The 17474-nt window shown below is 40.0% G+C and overlaps 1 protein-coding gene and 1 long non-coding RNA gene across 2 annotated transcripts in view; both read right to left on the bottom strand.

Annotated features, from left to right (window-relative positions):
• Positions 1–7547, bottom strand: part of LOC141798860 (uncharacterized) — a 48836-nt gene extending 41289 nt beyond the window's left edge. The window contains exons 1-2 of the long non-coding RNA XR_012599202.1: positions 7475–7547; positions 3341–3459 (exon numbers count right to left, since the gene is read on the bottom strand). This is a non-coding gene — a long non-coding RNA (uncharacterized LOC141798860). The remainder of the gene's footprint in view (positions 1–3340; positions 3460–7474) is intronic.
• Positions 7548–8393: 846 nt separating this feature from the next.
• dhx35 (DEAH-box helicase 35) lies at positions 8394–17347 on the bottom strand. The gene is made up of 21 exons (XM_074682131.1): positions 17278–17347; positions 16738–16865; positions 16554–16646; positions 16209–16286; positions 15963–16067; positions 15813–15874; positions 14542–14611; positions 14352–14411; positions 13739–13851; positions 13552–13648; positions 13251–13409; positions 12144–12354; positions 11865–11989; positions 11540–11594; positions 11201–11391; positions 11024–11101; positions 10753–10882; positions 10587–10668; positions 10403–10474; positions 10214–10325; positions 8394–10074 (listed from the first exon to the last, which is right to left on the bottom strand). The coding sequence occupies exons 1-21, from the start codon at positions 17315–17317 to the stop codon at positions 10036–10038; spliced, it is 2100 nt and encodes a 699-aa protein (XP_074538232.1). The 5' UTR covers positions 17318–17347; the 3' UTR covers positions 8394–10035.
• Positions 17348–17474: the final 127 nt, after the last annotated feature.

Raw genomic sequence — 17474 nt, 5'->3', positions numbered from 1 at the left:
TGGCCGTTGTTTGTGCAAGTCCAGGTAATGAAGGAGGCTTCATTATTCACAGGATAACGCTAGAGTTTTATCTTTTCTTTTAAACTGTCTGGTTTAAGTGTCAGAATTTAACACACCACTCTGATAAAAACATTAAATTAATGGTCATGTTTTTAAGTATTAAAACATGAAGACTGAATAAGTAAACCAACCACACGAGTTAACAAATACGATAACATGACCTGGCATCTTTCATTAGGTCTTTCACCCTTTAACAATGGGTTAAGTGATAAATTGACATTTACAGCACAGCCTGCCAAGAAACACTGGGTACAGAACACACTGAGAAACTGAGCGTGAAGTAATAACGAGTGAGTGGGCAAGAGCAGAGATTTTCTATTAACACAAGGGGAGAAGAGTTAAAGGGGTTGTGGGTTAAAGAAGAACCGCTTTCTTGAGTTAAACACCCCCCCCCCCCCCACCCCCCCTCCCCGCCAAACTAACCCTCTGCAAAGTTATCTGGATACAGCCATGGGAGAGCTTGAGCACCAGCTAGTGGTGGTTTCACTGCCAAGACGCCGCACACCAAACACATTAATCATGACCAGGGGAGTGTAAAATTCAATCGGCTCCTTCCATCCATTTCATGTGAAGCAGACTGAAGGCCGGCCTTGTAGTGCCTGAGAAAGGAAGGATGAAAAAAGGGGGGAAAAAAGAAAGAGGAGCTCCCTACACTTCATCAGAACCCCTACTTCATAACAAATGGAGTGTCTCTCTGGCGGAGGAGTGCCATCAGAAACACGCGTTCTCTCTATCCATTTAATTCCGGCAGTGGAGGAAGGGTCAGGGAGGGAGCAGTGGGAGCGTGTTCTCCTCTCCGCTCGCCGCTTCCCCAGTCACACAGTAAACTACCTTTTAGGAATTGTTTCTCAATAAGAAATGATCAGTCCATTTATCTGCACCAGGCGGGCCTGTCTCCTCACCCAGACCTCCAATATTTTTCGTTTGACCTGATCAGGGCTATAAACTAGACCGAGACACTTTCAATTTGTCACCCAAGGAGGCCTCTGCAAGTCCCATGCTACTGATTGCATCGTCCCTCCCAAATGTAAAAATTCCTCCCATGCTTGAAGTCACTTTGATTTTTTCATGCATAGCATTGAGCTACCAGCAAAGGGGGCCTCACAGTCAGACCAAAGCACTGCTAAAGAGCATTGAGGGATGATGCCCACAAGTCCAGAGCAGGATTTTGTGTATGTAAGCAAATCAGGTTCAAAATGACCATTCATAATGATAATCAATTATTCATGATTTTGCTTTTTATTGTTGATACAACGCAATTGCTCTGTTAAAAATATCACTTTATGTATTGTTTTCTCTTTAAGAGAGAGGCACAACTCAATAAGGATGGGTACCAAATTAGGCACTTTTATAGGTACCAACCAAATTCTGTCAAAAGAACCGGATACCAATTCACATAAAATCAAAAGGTACCATGTTTAGGTACCTAAATGCATCCTTATGACGGTGAGGGAGTGGAAGAGGAGGCGATTTTCCATGCTGAACATGAACACAGCATTGGAAGGTTATATATTGAGTGATAAATATGTTAAATTGAAAAAAATATATTTATTTTTTATCAAACAAAAAAGTGCCAAAAATTGGTACCGCTGAGTACCAGTACCTATTGCAAGGTACCGAGCATTGGTACCGTATCGTTTCAAATGTGAAAGGTACCCATCCTTACAACACCACCACATGCTCCTCCTCCAACTTGACTCGACAGCTTCCCTACTGTGCCAGATAAGGGACACTTCTCTCTCTGTTGGACCTCAAACCAAATTGGATATATTCCTAAACGCACATTTTTCTGTCCAATTGGGCCTCTCAACCACACGAACACGGCGATTTCACCCACATAAACGGAGATTTTTAAAAACGGATAAAAAAGTGAAGAAATCAAAAAATATCCGGTTGAGTGGATCCGTGTAGCGGTGTTAAACGGGGCTGGTGTTGACGCGATGACGTCAAGCGCCTAGTAACAAGTCACTGTAGCAACGGTTGCCAACGACAAAACATCCGCGTTGACTGCTTCTTTTTCCTGTGTTTGACTGCGCATGCTCATAACGTTCTTCTTCTATGGTTGTCATATTTTGCTAACCTGCCACTTATTGGCCAGGCATGGCATTGCAGGCTTCAGAGGCGATCGTTTCAGTTTGGCCTCTTCGTATGGACAGAGATATTTCTGTGGTGTGGACGGAGATTTTTTTTAAAACGAGGACAAAGATATCCGATCAAAAAAATATCCATATACGTGTGGTTCAGGCCTTAGAACGATTGAAACAAGAGGCAAACACAGGCAGTTCTTTCTAATTGCAGGTTTTTGAATCAAGATGAGACGTAGGAAAACGGATTTCTTGTTACGGCTCAAAAACGTTAAAAATCATCATCGCAAATATGTCAGTAGGGGAAGGTTTCCACCAGATTAAAAAAAAATAGATGGAGAAGAGCTCAAATGTCTCTTTCCCAGCAGTATGTATAAAACTATGCCTATCAGCAACTGGAAAATGTGTGAGGAAGAAGTATTATATGATCTAAGATCAACTCCACGATTGACTATAAATCACATGCATAAACAGTGATGTCACAAAGGCACTGTTGGATAAAGTCTTTCATTCTTGTGGTAATATTGCAATTGGTGGATTTACTGCAACACAAATCTTATTCAGTAGTATCAGAACAAAATATCCCAAATAGACTGTCTGCTTTTTTGATGGCTGAAAGGAATAGATGAAAATGAATTTTTCATTTTCAGAAAACATTTCAACACTACATTTATAAACCACTGAGAGCCACAAAAATAATACGCACATTGATTTTAACAGTTACTGATGATGTAACAACCGATGTAAGGGGAACAATATTTAAATTATGAGACATTTAGGTTTGTAGAGATAAATAGAGAAAAGATGCACAAACAAGACCACCTTAAAGCTGAGAAAAATCACGCATTGTTGTTTTTTTCATCCAGAGGGAAAACATTAACCACACTGTTTTCTTTCAAAACATGTACAAACTTTAAACAGGGGGTAATTACAAGTCACACATGACTTGATTTCCCCATCAGAGCCAGTAAAACAGTTAAACATTCTTTGAATGAATGAAACTTGTCAATGATTTTTTGACACCACTGAAATATGGTCAGGGACACTCAACCACGTACGCACAACCTGTTCAAACTAATCCCAGTCACATGCACACGATTAATCACTGATACCTCCGGATGACACTCTGCATGTACGCTGTTACACAACACTAATGAGCAACTAAGTGGAACTGAAAAACACATGTAGAGATTTACCTTAATCTTGTTTTTGTCCTCTTTAGCAGACATCAGGTACAGAGGAGCCTCCTTAGATGACCTGTCAGATGACTCCAAGTGGATGAAGAAAAATTCAGTAGTTTTGCTCCAGAGGATCCCTAAAATAAGACAGGATGAGACTCATGAGAAATATCCAGGACTGATGTATGACAAATACACAACCCATGTTTAAATTGTCACAAAGACTTAAACTCACAATATGACAACACAGACATATTGGTTTAATGTTAATATGTTCAGAATTCAGAACTCTTTCATTCTCATCAGTTCGATTTCATTTGCATTACACATGGTACAACACTCTGGACTACTTTCATACACCACAGAACTATGAAACTCCTCTCTAAGACACAATTGTTCAATCAGTTTTCTTTTCTTTTCAAACAGAAAAGATGGCTGTAGACAGATGACAGTGATTTAAAACTGGGTACATGAGAGGCATATGTAGCGTAGTGAAGTAAGAAGGAATCAAGCCATTTAAACCAAACAGAAATAGTTGGATTCACCCGACATTATTGCTTGTACTTTAGGATGGCAGAGACAAACTGAAATCTCAGCTTATATTTACATTAACTTATGAGTCCCTCTACTGCCCTCTACTGGAAAGCTGCAGAAGAATCTGAACATTCCCCAAAGGGTTGAAACATCAACACTCATATGTGAGCATAAAGGGGCACGTTTAAGTAGCATTTACCCTTGCTTGTGCATCTCCATGTGATTTGGCAATACCAACCATAGTGAATGAATAACCAGTATAGTTCAAATTTAGACTTACAAAGCATGATTGACTTGGATGTGAATACACATCATTACAGAGAACCATTGATGGTTCTGGGGTGAAATGCATATGAAACAGGCTGGGAACCAGGGACGGAGCCGGATTTCAATTTTGGGTGGGCCAAACCAGTTTTGGGTGGGCCTTAAATTACAAGTTAGTATGTTTTAAAGCAGATTTGGTTGCTTTTTGATCCTTAAATATTTGACAAAATTTTAGTACATTAGACAGCAATGGTTCTAAGTGGTATCGGCCACAATGCACCATCTCAACCTTCCATGTATTAGAGCCTATAAGAGCAGCAATATTAACCACAGTTAGAAGACAAAAATCTACAGTCTTTCCCAAAATCATTCTCTGGTCTTACCGGTATAACATGAGGCTGAATGAGTCATAACTTTTTACCAACAGGCTAAAAATTTCCAAACTTGGCTCATTTTATAAAGACACGGCATCTAACAATGTCAAACAGAGCGTCAAGTGACAAAATCTTATTGAATTCCTCTTTGAAACCGATTTTTTTTTAAAACGAAGGAAGAAAAAAAAAATGGGTGGGCCTCGGACCGTTGGGCCCAACCCATGACGCCGCCCCTGCTGAGAACTAACCCACAGAAGGTCACTTCTGTAGTGACCTCTCATTTATTGCACTTATTTTAGAAAAATTTGCAGCTTTTAAATCCAAAAAACAGTCAAGCTGTTCAAAATACTAACAGCTCTGTGTTTCTGTCACCAGAGACAAGACTGTTTCAGCATGTACACAACAAAATGTAAAACTTATGACTGCATATTACTTTACTTTTCCACTTCTTACCTATCAGTACAGCTGTTGAAGTTGCAAACAAGTAAATGTCATTTTTAATTTACTTACTATACTTTCTCTGGGGAATGGTTGATTTCATTAATTCTTATATAAAGCATACTGAATACGGTGAAACTGTACACAGGTTTCCATGTGTGTACAATCAAACACAAGTTTGTATGCTTTCATGGAATTAATATATCTATGTATTTAAGGGTTTTAAGATCATTAGACATTACAAGCCAAGCTTTGCATTCTGGATATTTAATTTGATTTCTAAATATCTTTTATCAACTATTGTGCAAGTTAATGTTTATTTAAAAGCTCATTTTGATTGGTGCGTTTTATTTATACTAGGTGTCATGAGGTGGCTTGACTGTGACCATCTGTTAGACATCCTTCAATAATATAATCAGTTAGCAATGAAAATATCAACATAAATATGACCAAGATTGGTCACATTTAGCTGAAAAAGAAAAAAAGTTTTAAGGCATATTTCAGTATTTTTTGTAGTAGTGTCGTATGAGTTTCATGTGACAAGTGCAGATGGCGGTCAGCACAAGTCCCTCCACCAGAAACAGCACACTATCCCAGCAACAGTTTACTGCAGTCTACCCTTTGATTTTGCTTTTAGTGAGCCCATTTGATTTTGTTCTATTTGCAAAAGCATCAACAACATGCTCTCCTGCTTTCAATGCACTGATTAGCTGTTCAGGTCTGTTTGCATCAAAGAGATGAAATCTCAACCAAACTAAACAAGTGACTCTCAAAGTGCTAACTGCACGCCTTGCTGTGGACATACATAGACGCTCTCAGGAGGGCAAATCAGCAAACTAAAGGGAAACAGTGGAGAAACTTCTATGATAACTGAAGGCAGCAGAGATCTCAAGTTACCTGGTGGTGCAGGTGTGTTTACTGCAAGTTGTTTTCCTTTAAAACAAGAAAATTCCTTGTTTTTAAAGGCAAAACTTGGTAATAACAGTACCTCTGGGCCTTTGGGAACAAAAATTGCATGAAATAATGTTTATATAGGGCTGAAGTTTGGACACTGCTGAGGTATGATACCCACATTTTTCTATATTTGGTGGTTAAATCTGAAATACTATGTTAGCTGCTGGAGGAGAAGACTAAGCTCTCAGACATTACTGTGTCTGCTCTAAGGCATGTGATGCTCTTTATAAATTAACCGACCAATATTCATTCTAAATTTTTGACTCATCGAAGTCATTTGGCAAATATAACAAGCTAATTATACCATATGTTGGACACACTCGTGGCATTCTTTCTACAACAGAAAGTTCTGAAGGCCACGCAGGCTACTCCATGTTTTCAAGCTGACTATCTTGTTATTCATCAGTTTGTAGCACCATCTTCTGCCTTTAGTGGTCCACTGGTAGTGTTTAATGGCCCAGGCAAGCCTCTTTTCTTATTCTGGCATCAAGGCGATGTATGCCTTTCTGCAATATAACCTGTCAAAAACCTGCGCCTTAAAGTCTTCTCTTCAGAGCTGAAGCTGAGACTTGCCTACTATGACTCTTTCTAGCTGTGCTTGAAGCTGTTGTCCTTCAAACTTAATTACTGTACTGTGTGGAAATACTTTGATGTATGTGTTTTTGTCCTTCAATAAAATTAAAAAAAAAATGCTTTGAGGTTGAACAAGGGAACCATCTGGTTCAGAAAATTGAAGCCTCTGCGGAAGTGTCAAAAGTTGCTATTCATCGAGAGGCCACTTGAGACTGGCTGCAGAAAGACCGGAAGTCACATTCACACCCAGCCAAAAAAATTGACATTTACTGCATTAAAAAGCATATTTACTGCCTGGTCAAAAAAACAACTTGGATCTGAAATGCTGATTTCACTATCAGTACACACTGTATGGTGGGTGAATTTCTTCCTTACTCTGTGGTTTATAAGTTATTGGGTTCGATTGTCCAATCAGAGACACAACTCAGGTCATGTAACTGATGGGCGCCCTGTACCTGTTCAAAAGGAAGCTTACAGCTGACCTCATAACTGATGTGGCTGCGTCCAGACGAATGACGTCTCTGAGACTACGTCCATGTTTTATTCTGCCTATGAGGTGGAAGGGCATGTTTGTGTTGCTATCGCAAATAGTGCAAACACAAATGGGTTTTTCCCTTGGCAAACCAAGAACCAAGAAAGTTTTCAGAAGAGCACATGAGTCAAGTCAACAGAAAGAAAATCTTAACTAAGAGTCAAACTTAGTCTGGAAAAATCTTTCGCCTAGCTGGCCTGTTGGTTCCTATTGAGGACAGTGCTCATCCGTTTTGACTAGCACATTTACAAGCTAGGTACCAAACCCGGCAGCTCTGTAGCTGTTTAAAGACAGATGCCAAAAAATGTGTAGCTTGCATATGGGCTGAGATTTGTACCATTAGACACTGAATTTGAATTATTATTGAAAATGAGGAGCTCCACTTGAGACTGAATTTAATGTTTTGAAATTGAATGTATGTGCTAGCCAGCGGCAGCGGTGAAATACAATACAAAACTCGAGCTAAATTAGCCGTTCACAAACCTTAAAGACACCCAAGTTACAGGCATGCCAAGAAACTTCGACAAAACGCCTTTTTGGTGCCTTTTCTGTCGAGTCGTGGCAGATACTTGAAGAGGAGCTGGAAGGCCGGTAGAAACTCCAAAAACGGTCACAGAGCGTCAGACCGGGCGCGTGCTCGGCAGGGATGTGCTCCATGTTTACCTTGGTGGTTGAAACCGGAACTGTAGCAGGTGAACGTGCCCTCGCGGTTCATCTTTTTTTTTTTTTTTTTTTTTTTTTTTTTTTGAGAAGCAAAGTAATCTGTAGTATAAGATAAATTAAATGGAATAATTGTTTTGATATAAAATTACGATTTAGAATTAGATCTTGAGGTAATGAACAGTGGATTGAAACGATAAACCTTCCTAAAAAAAAAAGAAAAAAAAAAAAAAAAGGTAAGTAAAAAAAACTTTCACTACAAAGTGATTTGTTTTAAAGACACGCATCACTTCCTTAAGATGAGTGCTGTAAGCAGACAGACCCAATGAGAGTGTAAAAACTATTTTCGCAAAGTACTTTAGGTTTTGCCCAAAAAACAAGGATATTAAGCAGTACCCAAAGTCAGAAAAGTGCACAAACTTCTTGAAAACCCTTACCAGCTTATCAACAGTGCATCTGATTATGTTTAACCTAGATAACATTTTTGCAAACATAAGGTTGTGTATTTGCTGTCTTTGACACACAGTGTTTCTTTCATCCGTGCCTTTTATGTATTTAAAATACTCGATCTCTTGCTGATTTTATGTCTCGAAGATTCAAGTATTTTTTAGGTCTTATCAACAGCGGGGATAAGTGGTGTATCTTTGCAAATGTTAGTGGTACAACAGTGACACCTCCTGGCATATTTATATAAAGCATGAAATACTGTGAAATTGAAATTAAAAAACGGAATTTAGTGCATGACAATAAGGCTTTATTCGAAGGTGTGAGGAAGAAACGGCATGTGACAGTTTTGTATCTCAGAGGTGAGCAAATACACAGGTCTACATGTTACTGCGTTGGCTGCATACATACTCAGGAGAATCAGCACAAATGAGGATAAACAAGCCATTTTGCAAATGTTTCATTTGCATTTAGTCTACAAGGTGATCTTAAGTGTCTACATCAGAGTACTGTTAAGCATGCAAAGGTACCTCATTTGTATAGCCGTCTCATTTGAGTTGGTTTAATTATCTACTCTACGGTGTTGCTCTGTGGTTTCATTACAGCTTCACTGAATCTACAGTAGTAACCTTAAGAACAAGTTCAACGAAGAACCATGCAGGGAGAATTTGAAGTTTGTAAAAGTGACCTTACTGGATTGGAAGGAGATTAAAATGACAAAACCTTTGATATACTGCTCACTGATGCTTTCAGGGCCAGATACCTCTGCACAAAAAACAACTATAAAGCACAAAAATGAACAAAAGTAGAAATAGAAGACATGCTGTTAATTTGGAATGGAAATCATAAACTTAATGGCTATTATCCTAAACACTAGATGAAACTGATGGTAACAGAGAACAAAAAAGTACAAAACAATCCTTGTTTAAAACTGAGACAATCCACCAGGGGAAAGGCATAGAGATGGCTGAAATCCAATAAATGCTACTGTTTCTTTGAGGCTTTGGATGCATGTCTAAATGCACTTTATCATTACAGGAACAAATGGCACTTTATAGTTTTGATTTCACAGCTTTTCATTTTAAATGCTTGGGCGCATTTACACATTCCATCTGAAAAGGAAATGTGAAATAGGCTGATAAAGAAAATTGGCACAGAGTGGTGACAAGGCCACTATGTCTGAGCTAGACTATAGTTAAGTGGCAACACAGAGTGAGAAACAAGGATCAGAAAGTCTTTTCACAGTATCTTTTGATGCAGGATCTGAAATTGATTGAGAAATATAAAGTAATGTGTTTTATACCTAAGTATTCAAATAACATTCTTTATGAAAATAAAGTTAAAGTTATCAAAAATAAACTGAAGAAAAGGTGAGTCAAAACATAAAGGTTCCAGCTTTGTGTGAAAAGAAAATTAACCAAATAAAACTTAGCCAGAAGTCTCTCAAACAGAAACATCCTCACAGTCCATTGTCTTCCATTATGGATCATGCAACAGGAAAAATACAGCAGTTTAAAAAAATAATAAAGCCAAGAACCAGGTATGATCGGGTCGGTCCCTGGACCTGAGCCTGCTCTGACTATATACAGGAACAGTTAAAGTGAACTACATGACTAAACCTGTGGGAACAAAAGACAGGCACGGCCTGGTCTCATCTCACATTCATTATTCATAGGTCAAAATATGAACTACATTAAGGTAAGACAGACGCTTTCAAATAAAGCAAGTCCCCAGTGCTATCATCATCACTTAAAATGTATCCACTTAATCCCACTCTAGCATGGCTACATTGTGTGATGGGGTTGTGCAGGTGGACAAGGGCAATAAATATATATTACATCTTTATATACAATGAAATGGAAAGGGCCAGAGTGGCAACTTGAGAGGGATTTTTTCCTCAAAGCTCGATGAATTTCTCCGTCTTAAGGTGGTTGCAAGATTTAGAGGACGCGGGACCTCTTGCTGGCCAGTGAGCCATGCTGAAAAAAGTGGGGGAAAAAAAGGACACAGTTGAACACAGCTGGTCTTTTCAAAACGTTTACATGATTAACAGCCTGATGATAAAATAATGATAATAACAAAACTATGCTGAGTGTGGCGTTCCTTTCAGTGACCTACCTTGGCCTGCTTGTAAAAGTGAGGGGCCAACTCAACCAACCAGGATGACTCGACAGCAGTCACGTCACGCATGTAGTATTTTGCTGTCTGCACCACTTCATTGAAAACAACCCTGAGGAGGCAGGAAACATGAGGTTAAATGCTGCTTTGAATGTATGTAACTTCTCTGCAAATAGAAAATGCACTCACCATTTTGGAGGTTTCTCACCAAACAGCACTGAGTTAGGATGAATGTGAAGCTCACGGTCATCCCTTAAAGTCCTGACAGAGTAAATGAACATTATCAAGAGTTATTTGCTTTTAAAGTTTAATACATTTCTGGTGCAACATGAAAAAGTTCAATTCAAAGCCATAGCCAAAGAGAACATCTCACCGGTAGGAACCAGAATGATGAATCCGGGCTGCATTAGCAAAGAACCCGACGCAGATGCACTTTAAAATCACATCAGGGTCACCTGAAATGTATAGTATGGATGAGCCTCTCTTTTTTTTCCTTCAAACAATCATGGGGGAAATGAATGAAGATGACAAACACACACCTTCACTGGAAGTCCGTGCTACCTTAAACTTGTTCATGAGCCGCCTGAGCTGCTCTCGTACAGTCACAGCCCGCAGCAGGCCCTTATAGTTGAGGAAGTGTTCCTGACACCACTGGGAGTTTTTCTGGTGCTGCAGGAAAAAGAAAAAATGTTTAATATTTTTATCACAGTTAACTTTTTTTCTGTCTTTTTTTTTTAGCCTGAAGTGTTTGTGCATGCTATCAAAGACTGAGCTATACACCATGGATATATTTGCACACACACACTATACCTTAATGAATGCTTCATAAACATTCAGCATTGTGAGGTGGTCTCCCTCAGCAACTGCAAATTTCCTGTGCTCTCGGGCCTGCAGGGTGAGATAGCAAAAATTGGATAATTATTCTGCCGACAAAGCATTTCAGCAAAATACACAACGTGCCCCTATTGAAAGCTTGTTTTCACTTACAGCAGCTTTCTTCTGATTGGGCGGCACAACAAATATGTTCTGGATCTGCATCATTGCTGCGATAGTTACAATCTCTTTGGAGCAGCCAAAGTTTCCTGATTCTAAGAGCATCTTGGCAAACATAGGGCTGAGAGGAAACTCTGCCATCCGCACACCCATGGGATCAGTCAAACGGCCGTAATGGTCCAGACCTGCCAGGAGACACACTCCTGGTTAAGATTCTGCATCATGTGCGAGAAAATCTTGCAGAATTTATACCACAGAGTTTTGAGCATTTTTTAAGTTGAAGGACAGTTTTCCTTTCATTTTTCCTCCCATGCTGACAGTCATGTTTCTTACCTCCAAGAGCGTAGAGCAGCTCCAGAGCCTGCACCATGGTCTGAGCTGGAGGAGGCTGCATAATTATAAAAGATGCATGTTTGATTCAATAGCTTCAATAATCACACTGAAAAAAACAGAAAATAGTCTGGAGTACTTTGGTGAGTCTTGTCGTTAAATCTTTAAAAATGCAAATACACAATGACTGCATTAATTTTATGGTTCCTATGCATTTCACCCCAGAGGCAATAAGCCATTCTGGCTAATTAAAATGTAAAGTACACTTTCTTTCACAGTGCTTGAACACATCACAGCAACCCCCATGGATGCAAAGTGAGAAACTCACTGAAAGGAAGCTGAACCGCAGCACGTTGTCGATGCCTAACGCTTTGAGCTGCAGGATGACAGGGGCTAAATTGGTGCGCTGCATCTCTGGCACAGTGGAGGCAGGCAGTTTCTCAAAGTCCTCCTCTGATGAACAGAACAGAGGCAATAAGAAACACAGGAAGCGGATGACAAAGAGTGACAGAAATACAGGCAGAGAGGGCAGAAGGAGGTGGATAAGACTGCGATGGTTTGTCATAAATGTTAACGATGCACTGCTCGTCATCACTCTCCCACGTACCTGTGTACAGTCTAAAGCACTTCCCCGGTCTGTTTCGCCCAGCTCTGCCTGCTCTCTGACTGGCTGAAGCCTTGGAGATCGGAGTTACCACCAGAGATTCGATGGCAGTGCTGGGATTGTAGACTCTCAACTTCACAAATGCACAGTCGATGACAAACACAATGCCATTGATAGTGATTGAAGTCTCTGCAATGTTAGTGGCCACCACAATCTGAAAGGAAAACAGTCCATTGTAACTGCGTTGTGTTTTATTGTGTTGAAACATGCACTGTAAGGTAAATAAAGTGTGATCACTATCTCAAAGTTCCTGTTGTTTAAGAAAATGTATTTCTTTGCTCCCAAAATGGCACATTGAGCATTCTATAAAGTCTTGAACAAGGGCCAAAATTAGTCTGTAGAGACTGGGATTAAAGCAGAAGCTGAATGTCACTGCAGCCCAGTCCGATTGTAAGTACTATGGTCTAAGAAATTGTAGGAATGCCAAATCACCGACATCAGTAAGCAAAATTTACAGAGGAGTAAAGTACAGTGCATCCCTTTATGCAGATGACTTAGTTGTATGTGTATCTAACCTTATTCAAAGCATACCAGGTATCATTCAGGTATTGAGGAGAATTTTTACTTTTTCAGGGAAAAAACTGCACGTCAGTAAAGGTAAATGTTTCCATGTGTAACTTGGCTGTTTAAAAACAGGACAACATAGTACCCTTTTAAAAATCTAAAGATGGTTTTAAATTAGGGGTGCACCGATCAACAATTTTCTGGTTTTAGGTCTCAGAGTAAAAAGCAGCAATGGCTGGCTGTCAGACTTTCCTGGAGGTATATAAGATCAGTTTCATATGTAACGATGGGCCGATCACCGATCTCTGATCCCTGATCACAGATCCCCGAAAATTAAGGAAATCGGCACAGATCGATCGGTGCATGTCTATTTTAAATACTTAGGCTTATTATGCAGGACATTCAAAAATAACATCAAGAAAATGTTCTGCCTCTGTTAGAGAAAGTTGAACTAGATCTTAACCTGTTCACAGTTGAAAAATAAATTATTGTGAGGCAAACCCCTTTATTTCATAAAGCTGCATCCGATTTCCTACCTTAACTTACCTTGCGTACAGAGGAGGGCGCTCGCTCAAAGACCTTCATCTGCTCAGCATACGGTAGACCAGAGTACATGGGCAAAATTCTCAGGTGTTTCTTCATGCCATATCGGGACAGAGTCCTGGCCTGATCCTGAAGAAGAGATACCACTTTCTCCACTTCATCCTGAGGGGAAAAAAGTGAACAAAAGTAGGAAAAAAGACAGACAAAGCTCAAACAATATAAATTGTATTTTCAATAATGTTACTATATAATCTATTTATTTTCATGATTGAAAGTGTTGTAGTAATTAAGATGTTTCACTAACCTGCCCTGTAAGAAAAGCCAGGACATCTCCATCATCCTCTGTCTCGTGGATTTTCATGACAGTCTCCACTGTGGCTTTTACATAGTCTGGGACAGGACTGAAAACATTCAAAAGACATTACACAATTAGACAATAACTTTGAGAATCATGCACAGTTTTCTCAGACTGGATTAGAGGGATTGGCCACCTGACAGTGTAGAAGACGTCCACGGGAAAGGTGCGTCCTTCTACTGTCAGAATTCCACAAGTGTCCTTGTTGGGATCACCAGACTCGTTCAGATTGAAGAAGTCATGGAATTTCTTCAGATCAAGATGAGAAAAGGGTTCCGTTAGAAAACATACATGAGGCATTTTTTTAAGCAAAAAGCATACATAACAGATCACAAAGCTTCTAGCAAAGTTTAATGAGAAATCATGAAAATGTGCAAGTTTACACAGCAAGCGTGGTAAAATTGAGCATTAATCCTTTGCTGTTCAACAAAACAAATCTACTGCTGCCCTCAATCTTTCATTTTAAGAAGGAAAAAACAAAACACTGAAGTTTGAGGTAACAATTTGCATATTCAGATGAAAGCTGCTCTTCAAACAGGAAGTACAGTAGATGTCTGATATTGCATCTTAAGCTGATCTGTTTAACGCTGAGCACAGTCATGGCCTGATTGTGTCCGTCTTTCATCGCTGTATTGCAGATGTCAGTACAACAGGATCTGACCTGACATCAACTTCTCCTCTGACTGTCCGTCTTTGTTTCTTTATTCTCGCTAATCAAGCATATCTGTTCATCTTAATGATGTAGTCACCTTGGCATCCAGAGTGGCAGAGGCCACAATCAGCCGCAGGTCTCGCCGCTTTTTCTGAATCTATATAAAGACACAGAAAGAGAGGGAGAAGAGGAGAAGAAAGAAAAAAATCTTTGAGATAACTTTTACTACTAATGAAGTATATGTGATACATTTGATCTGTTTAAATCCCAGAATCTGCAGAAATTACCTTCTTAAGTAGACCAATGGCTATGTCTGTGTACAGGGTCCTCTCATGTGCTTCATCTAACATCAACACACTGAGGACAACAGAAAAAAAAACATGAGAGTGGACAAAACCCAGACTGAAACTCAAAAATAGGGTCCCACTTTCAAAAACAAGTGGCCTACTTCTCCTAAAGAAATTCTGCTCTGAAACTGCAAGATGCTTCAGCTGTCGCATTGCCAGGGTTTACATGGACTCTTGAACAGAACAGACAAATTGTATGAGCAAATTGACAAGCTATCATTTTGCCCCGACTAATGCTTTCTGAAACAAACTACCATACTGAAGAGTATTCATAGTGTACCAACTTAGAGCATGCTGTAACCCTAAATATTCCTTGAACAATTGTTTCCGTACCACATTTTCCATAAAAACAATCAGCTCAGCTCAAATCAGTAAACTTTAGTCAGTAGTGCTGTATCCATGATAGGTCTATAATGGCTAAATAATATTGGCAGCAAAAGTTACACATATTATCTCTCAAGTTTTCAATCACATAAAGAAGTGTTGTCTGTAACATCTGTATCTAAGAAATGCTTGTATGGGGCTAATAATAACACCTAACCTACATATTGGTCTGGCTCTGGTGGAAAATGCAAATACATACTTCAACTAAAATGAAAAAGAAATGGTCCAAGCACTGAGCCTTGAGGAACTCCATAACTAACGCTGGTGTGCATAGTTAAAGCTGGCTCTCACCAGGTCTAAGTTAGGCTGCTTTTGGCTTAAACGGATTGGGGTGGACTGAAACACTGAGCTCCTGTTTCCCTCTTCCCTCTGTCTGTCACTAACTTCAGACCTTATTGTTCCATCACTGTAACTGACCATAGATCTTTCTGGAAGTCACAGAACCCCCTTTTCTTGTAGGATCCTCTGGATAGTTGCTGTAGATGACCTGCTAGACTCCTGCTGCCACAGCTGTTGCAGTCTCACCAGTATGATCACAACTACAACACCTATTTTAAAACTGTCCATCTCTCTTTCTGCAGATGTCTGTCAAACATGAGTCTGGTTCTGCTCAAGGTTTCTGCCTTTTAAAATTAAGTTTTCCCTTGCCATTCCTACATGAGATAAGACTCCTTATCTTGTCTTGATGTTCGGTCTCAGTTTTGAATATAACAAGACATGGTGGAGTCAAGGTTATGTTGGAAAGCATCAAGAGATAATGTTTGTATTGATGTGGTGAAAGATAAAAAAGACTGATTGATTGATTGATTGATACTACAATTATGTACCTGTATTTTTTCAAAAGAGGATCAGACATCATCTCCCGCACCAGCATTCCATCTGTAAGGAACTGATTCACGCAGGCATTGTTAGAAAAGCAGGTAAACATCAAACAGCTGGCGATGAAGAGGTGGGATCACAGCCATGGAGAAAAATACCTTGATCCGTGTGGCATGTGGATCAGAGCAGTCGTCAAATCGGATTGTATAGCCCACCTCATGTCCCAACAGAGCCCCTCGCTCCTCTGCTACGCGGTTAGCTACCTTTAGGCAGGAAAGAGAGAGGAACAGAATTTCAATGTGTCCTTCTGTCAGTGTCAACTCAGTTTTTTTTTGCAGTCAAACGACATTGGCATAAAGTGACAAGGCAGCTGAGCGTTAACAGAATGTCAGAATGAGTCTTACAGAGATAGCAGCTACACGTCGGGGCTGTGTCACTCCAATCACCTTTCCCTCCGCTGCCCAGCCAGCCTCTAGTAGGTACTGAGAGGAGTCAGATAAAAAAAAGAAGTAAATAAAAAAACGAAAAAAAGGGAAAGATGAAAAGGTTGATGATGCTGAACTGCACACACTGCATAAATAAAACTCTTGCTGATGTGGTCCAAACCCTGCTAATAAAAAGAGGCCACTTAGCATCAAGACAAGGTCATACAAAACCACTGTGGGAGTTAAGCCACATGAAGGGTAACAGTCCACTGCAGCATTGTTAGACTTTGCTTATTAGTGCAGCTACTGAAGGTAATCCCAAACCTGAGGTATCTGTGTTGTCTTCCCACATCCAGTCTCCCCAACAATGATGACAGTCTGAAAGCTCTCCACCAGGTATAAGATGTTGTTTCTGTGCTGCATTACAAGTGATCAGAAAAAGTTAAATTAAACACGAAGAAAAAGACACAGAGAGTTTCATTAACGCATTTTTGTAGCAATGTGAGACCTTGAAGACAGGTAGTTTCTGTCGTTGTTTCTCTATAGAGAGGGCGGTGTGGGGGTTAAAGATGATGGGGGAACCGGTGGTCTCTGAGTTGAGCTCGCGCTCCTCGGAGATCCCTGGCGCCTCAGACCCTGGAGCAGAACAGATGGTGGAAGCAGAGAATGTATATTTTATTCAAACCATAGCAGGCTTAAGTCATAAGAGGATGGGTGGCTGGGTTGTAGTGCAATGCGTTGACACAAAACGAAGGTTATATGGGCAGCCTATGTCTTTGACTCGTTCGTTATAGCATTAATTCACGTATTTCCTTCTTTCTGCCCCTTAGCGAACATGTTACATTTGGACTCGGTAATACTTTGGTTCTGCAGAGGTAACGTTACCGGAGCTGAACCGAAGTGGCTGCGGGGATCACGTAGCTGCAGTGGACGCAGCCGCAGCCAAAGCGACACTGACTCAACTAAACTAACAGCTTTCATTTAATGAATTTAAACCAGCTGAAAACAACTTAAAGCAGCAATGCTATACGTATATTTCACTACTTACCCGGCTTCCAAAATTTCATCGTGGAAAGGGGAGCCGCCATCTTGGACTCTACGTCACATTTTTTTTTCTGTCTAATAGATGACGTCATGATATGGGCTTTCTTCATAGATTTTATGAATGATGTCAATGCGTTTATCAGCAACAACTAGAACTACAGGTGCATCAAAATATGTCATGGAAAATGGGTATTTGTTCAG

Source organism: Halichoeres trimaculatus, unplaced genomic scaffold, assembly GCF_033239565.1.
Source record: "Halichoeres trimaculatus isolate MK-OKI-2021-1 unplaced genomic scaffold, fHalTri1.1 fHalTri1_scaffold_11, whole genome shotgun sequence".
In the NCBI taxonomy this organism is placed as follows: domain Eukaryota; kingdom Metazoa; phylum Chordata; class Actinopteri; order Labriformes; family Labridae; genus Halichoeres; species Halichoeres trimaculatus.
This window is presented reverse-complemented; position numbering and strand designations above follow the sequence as displayed.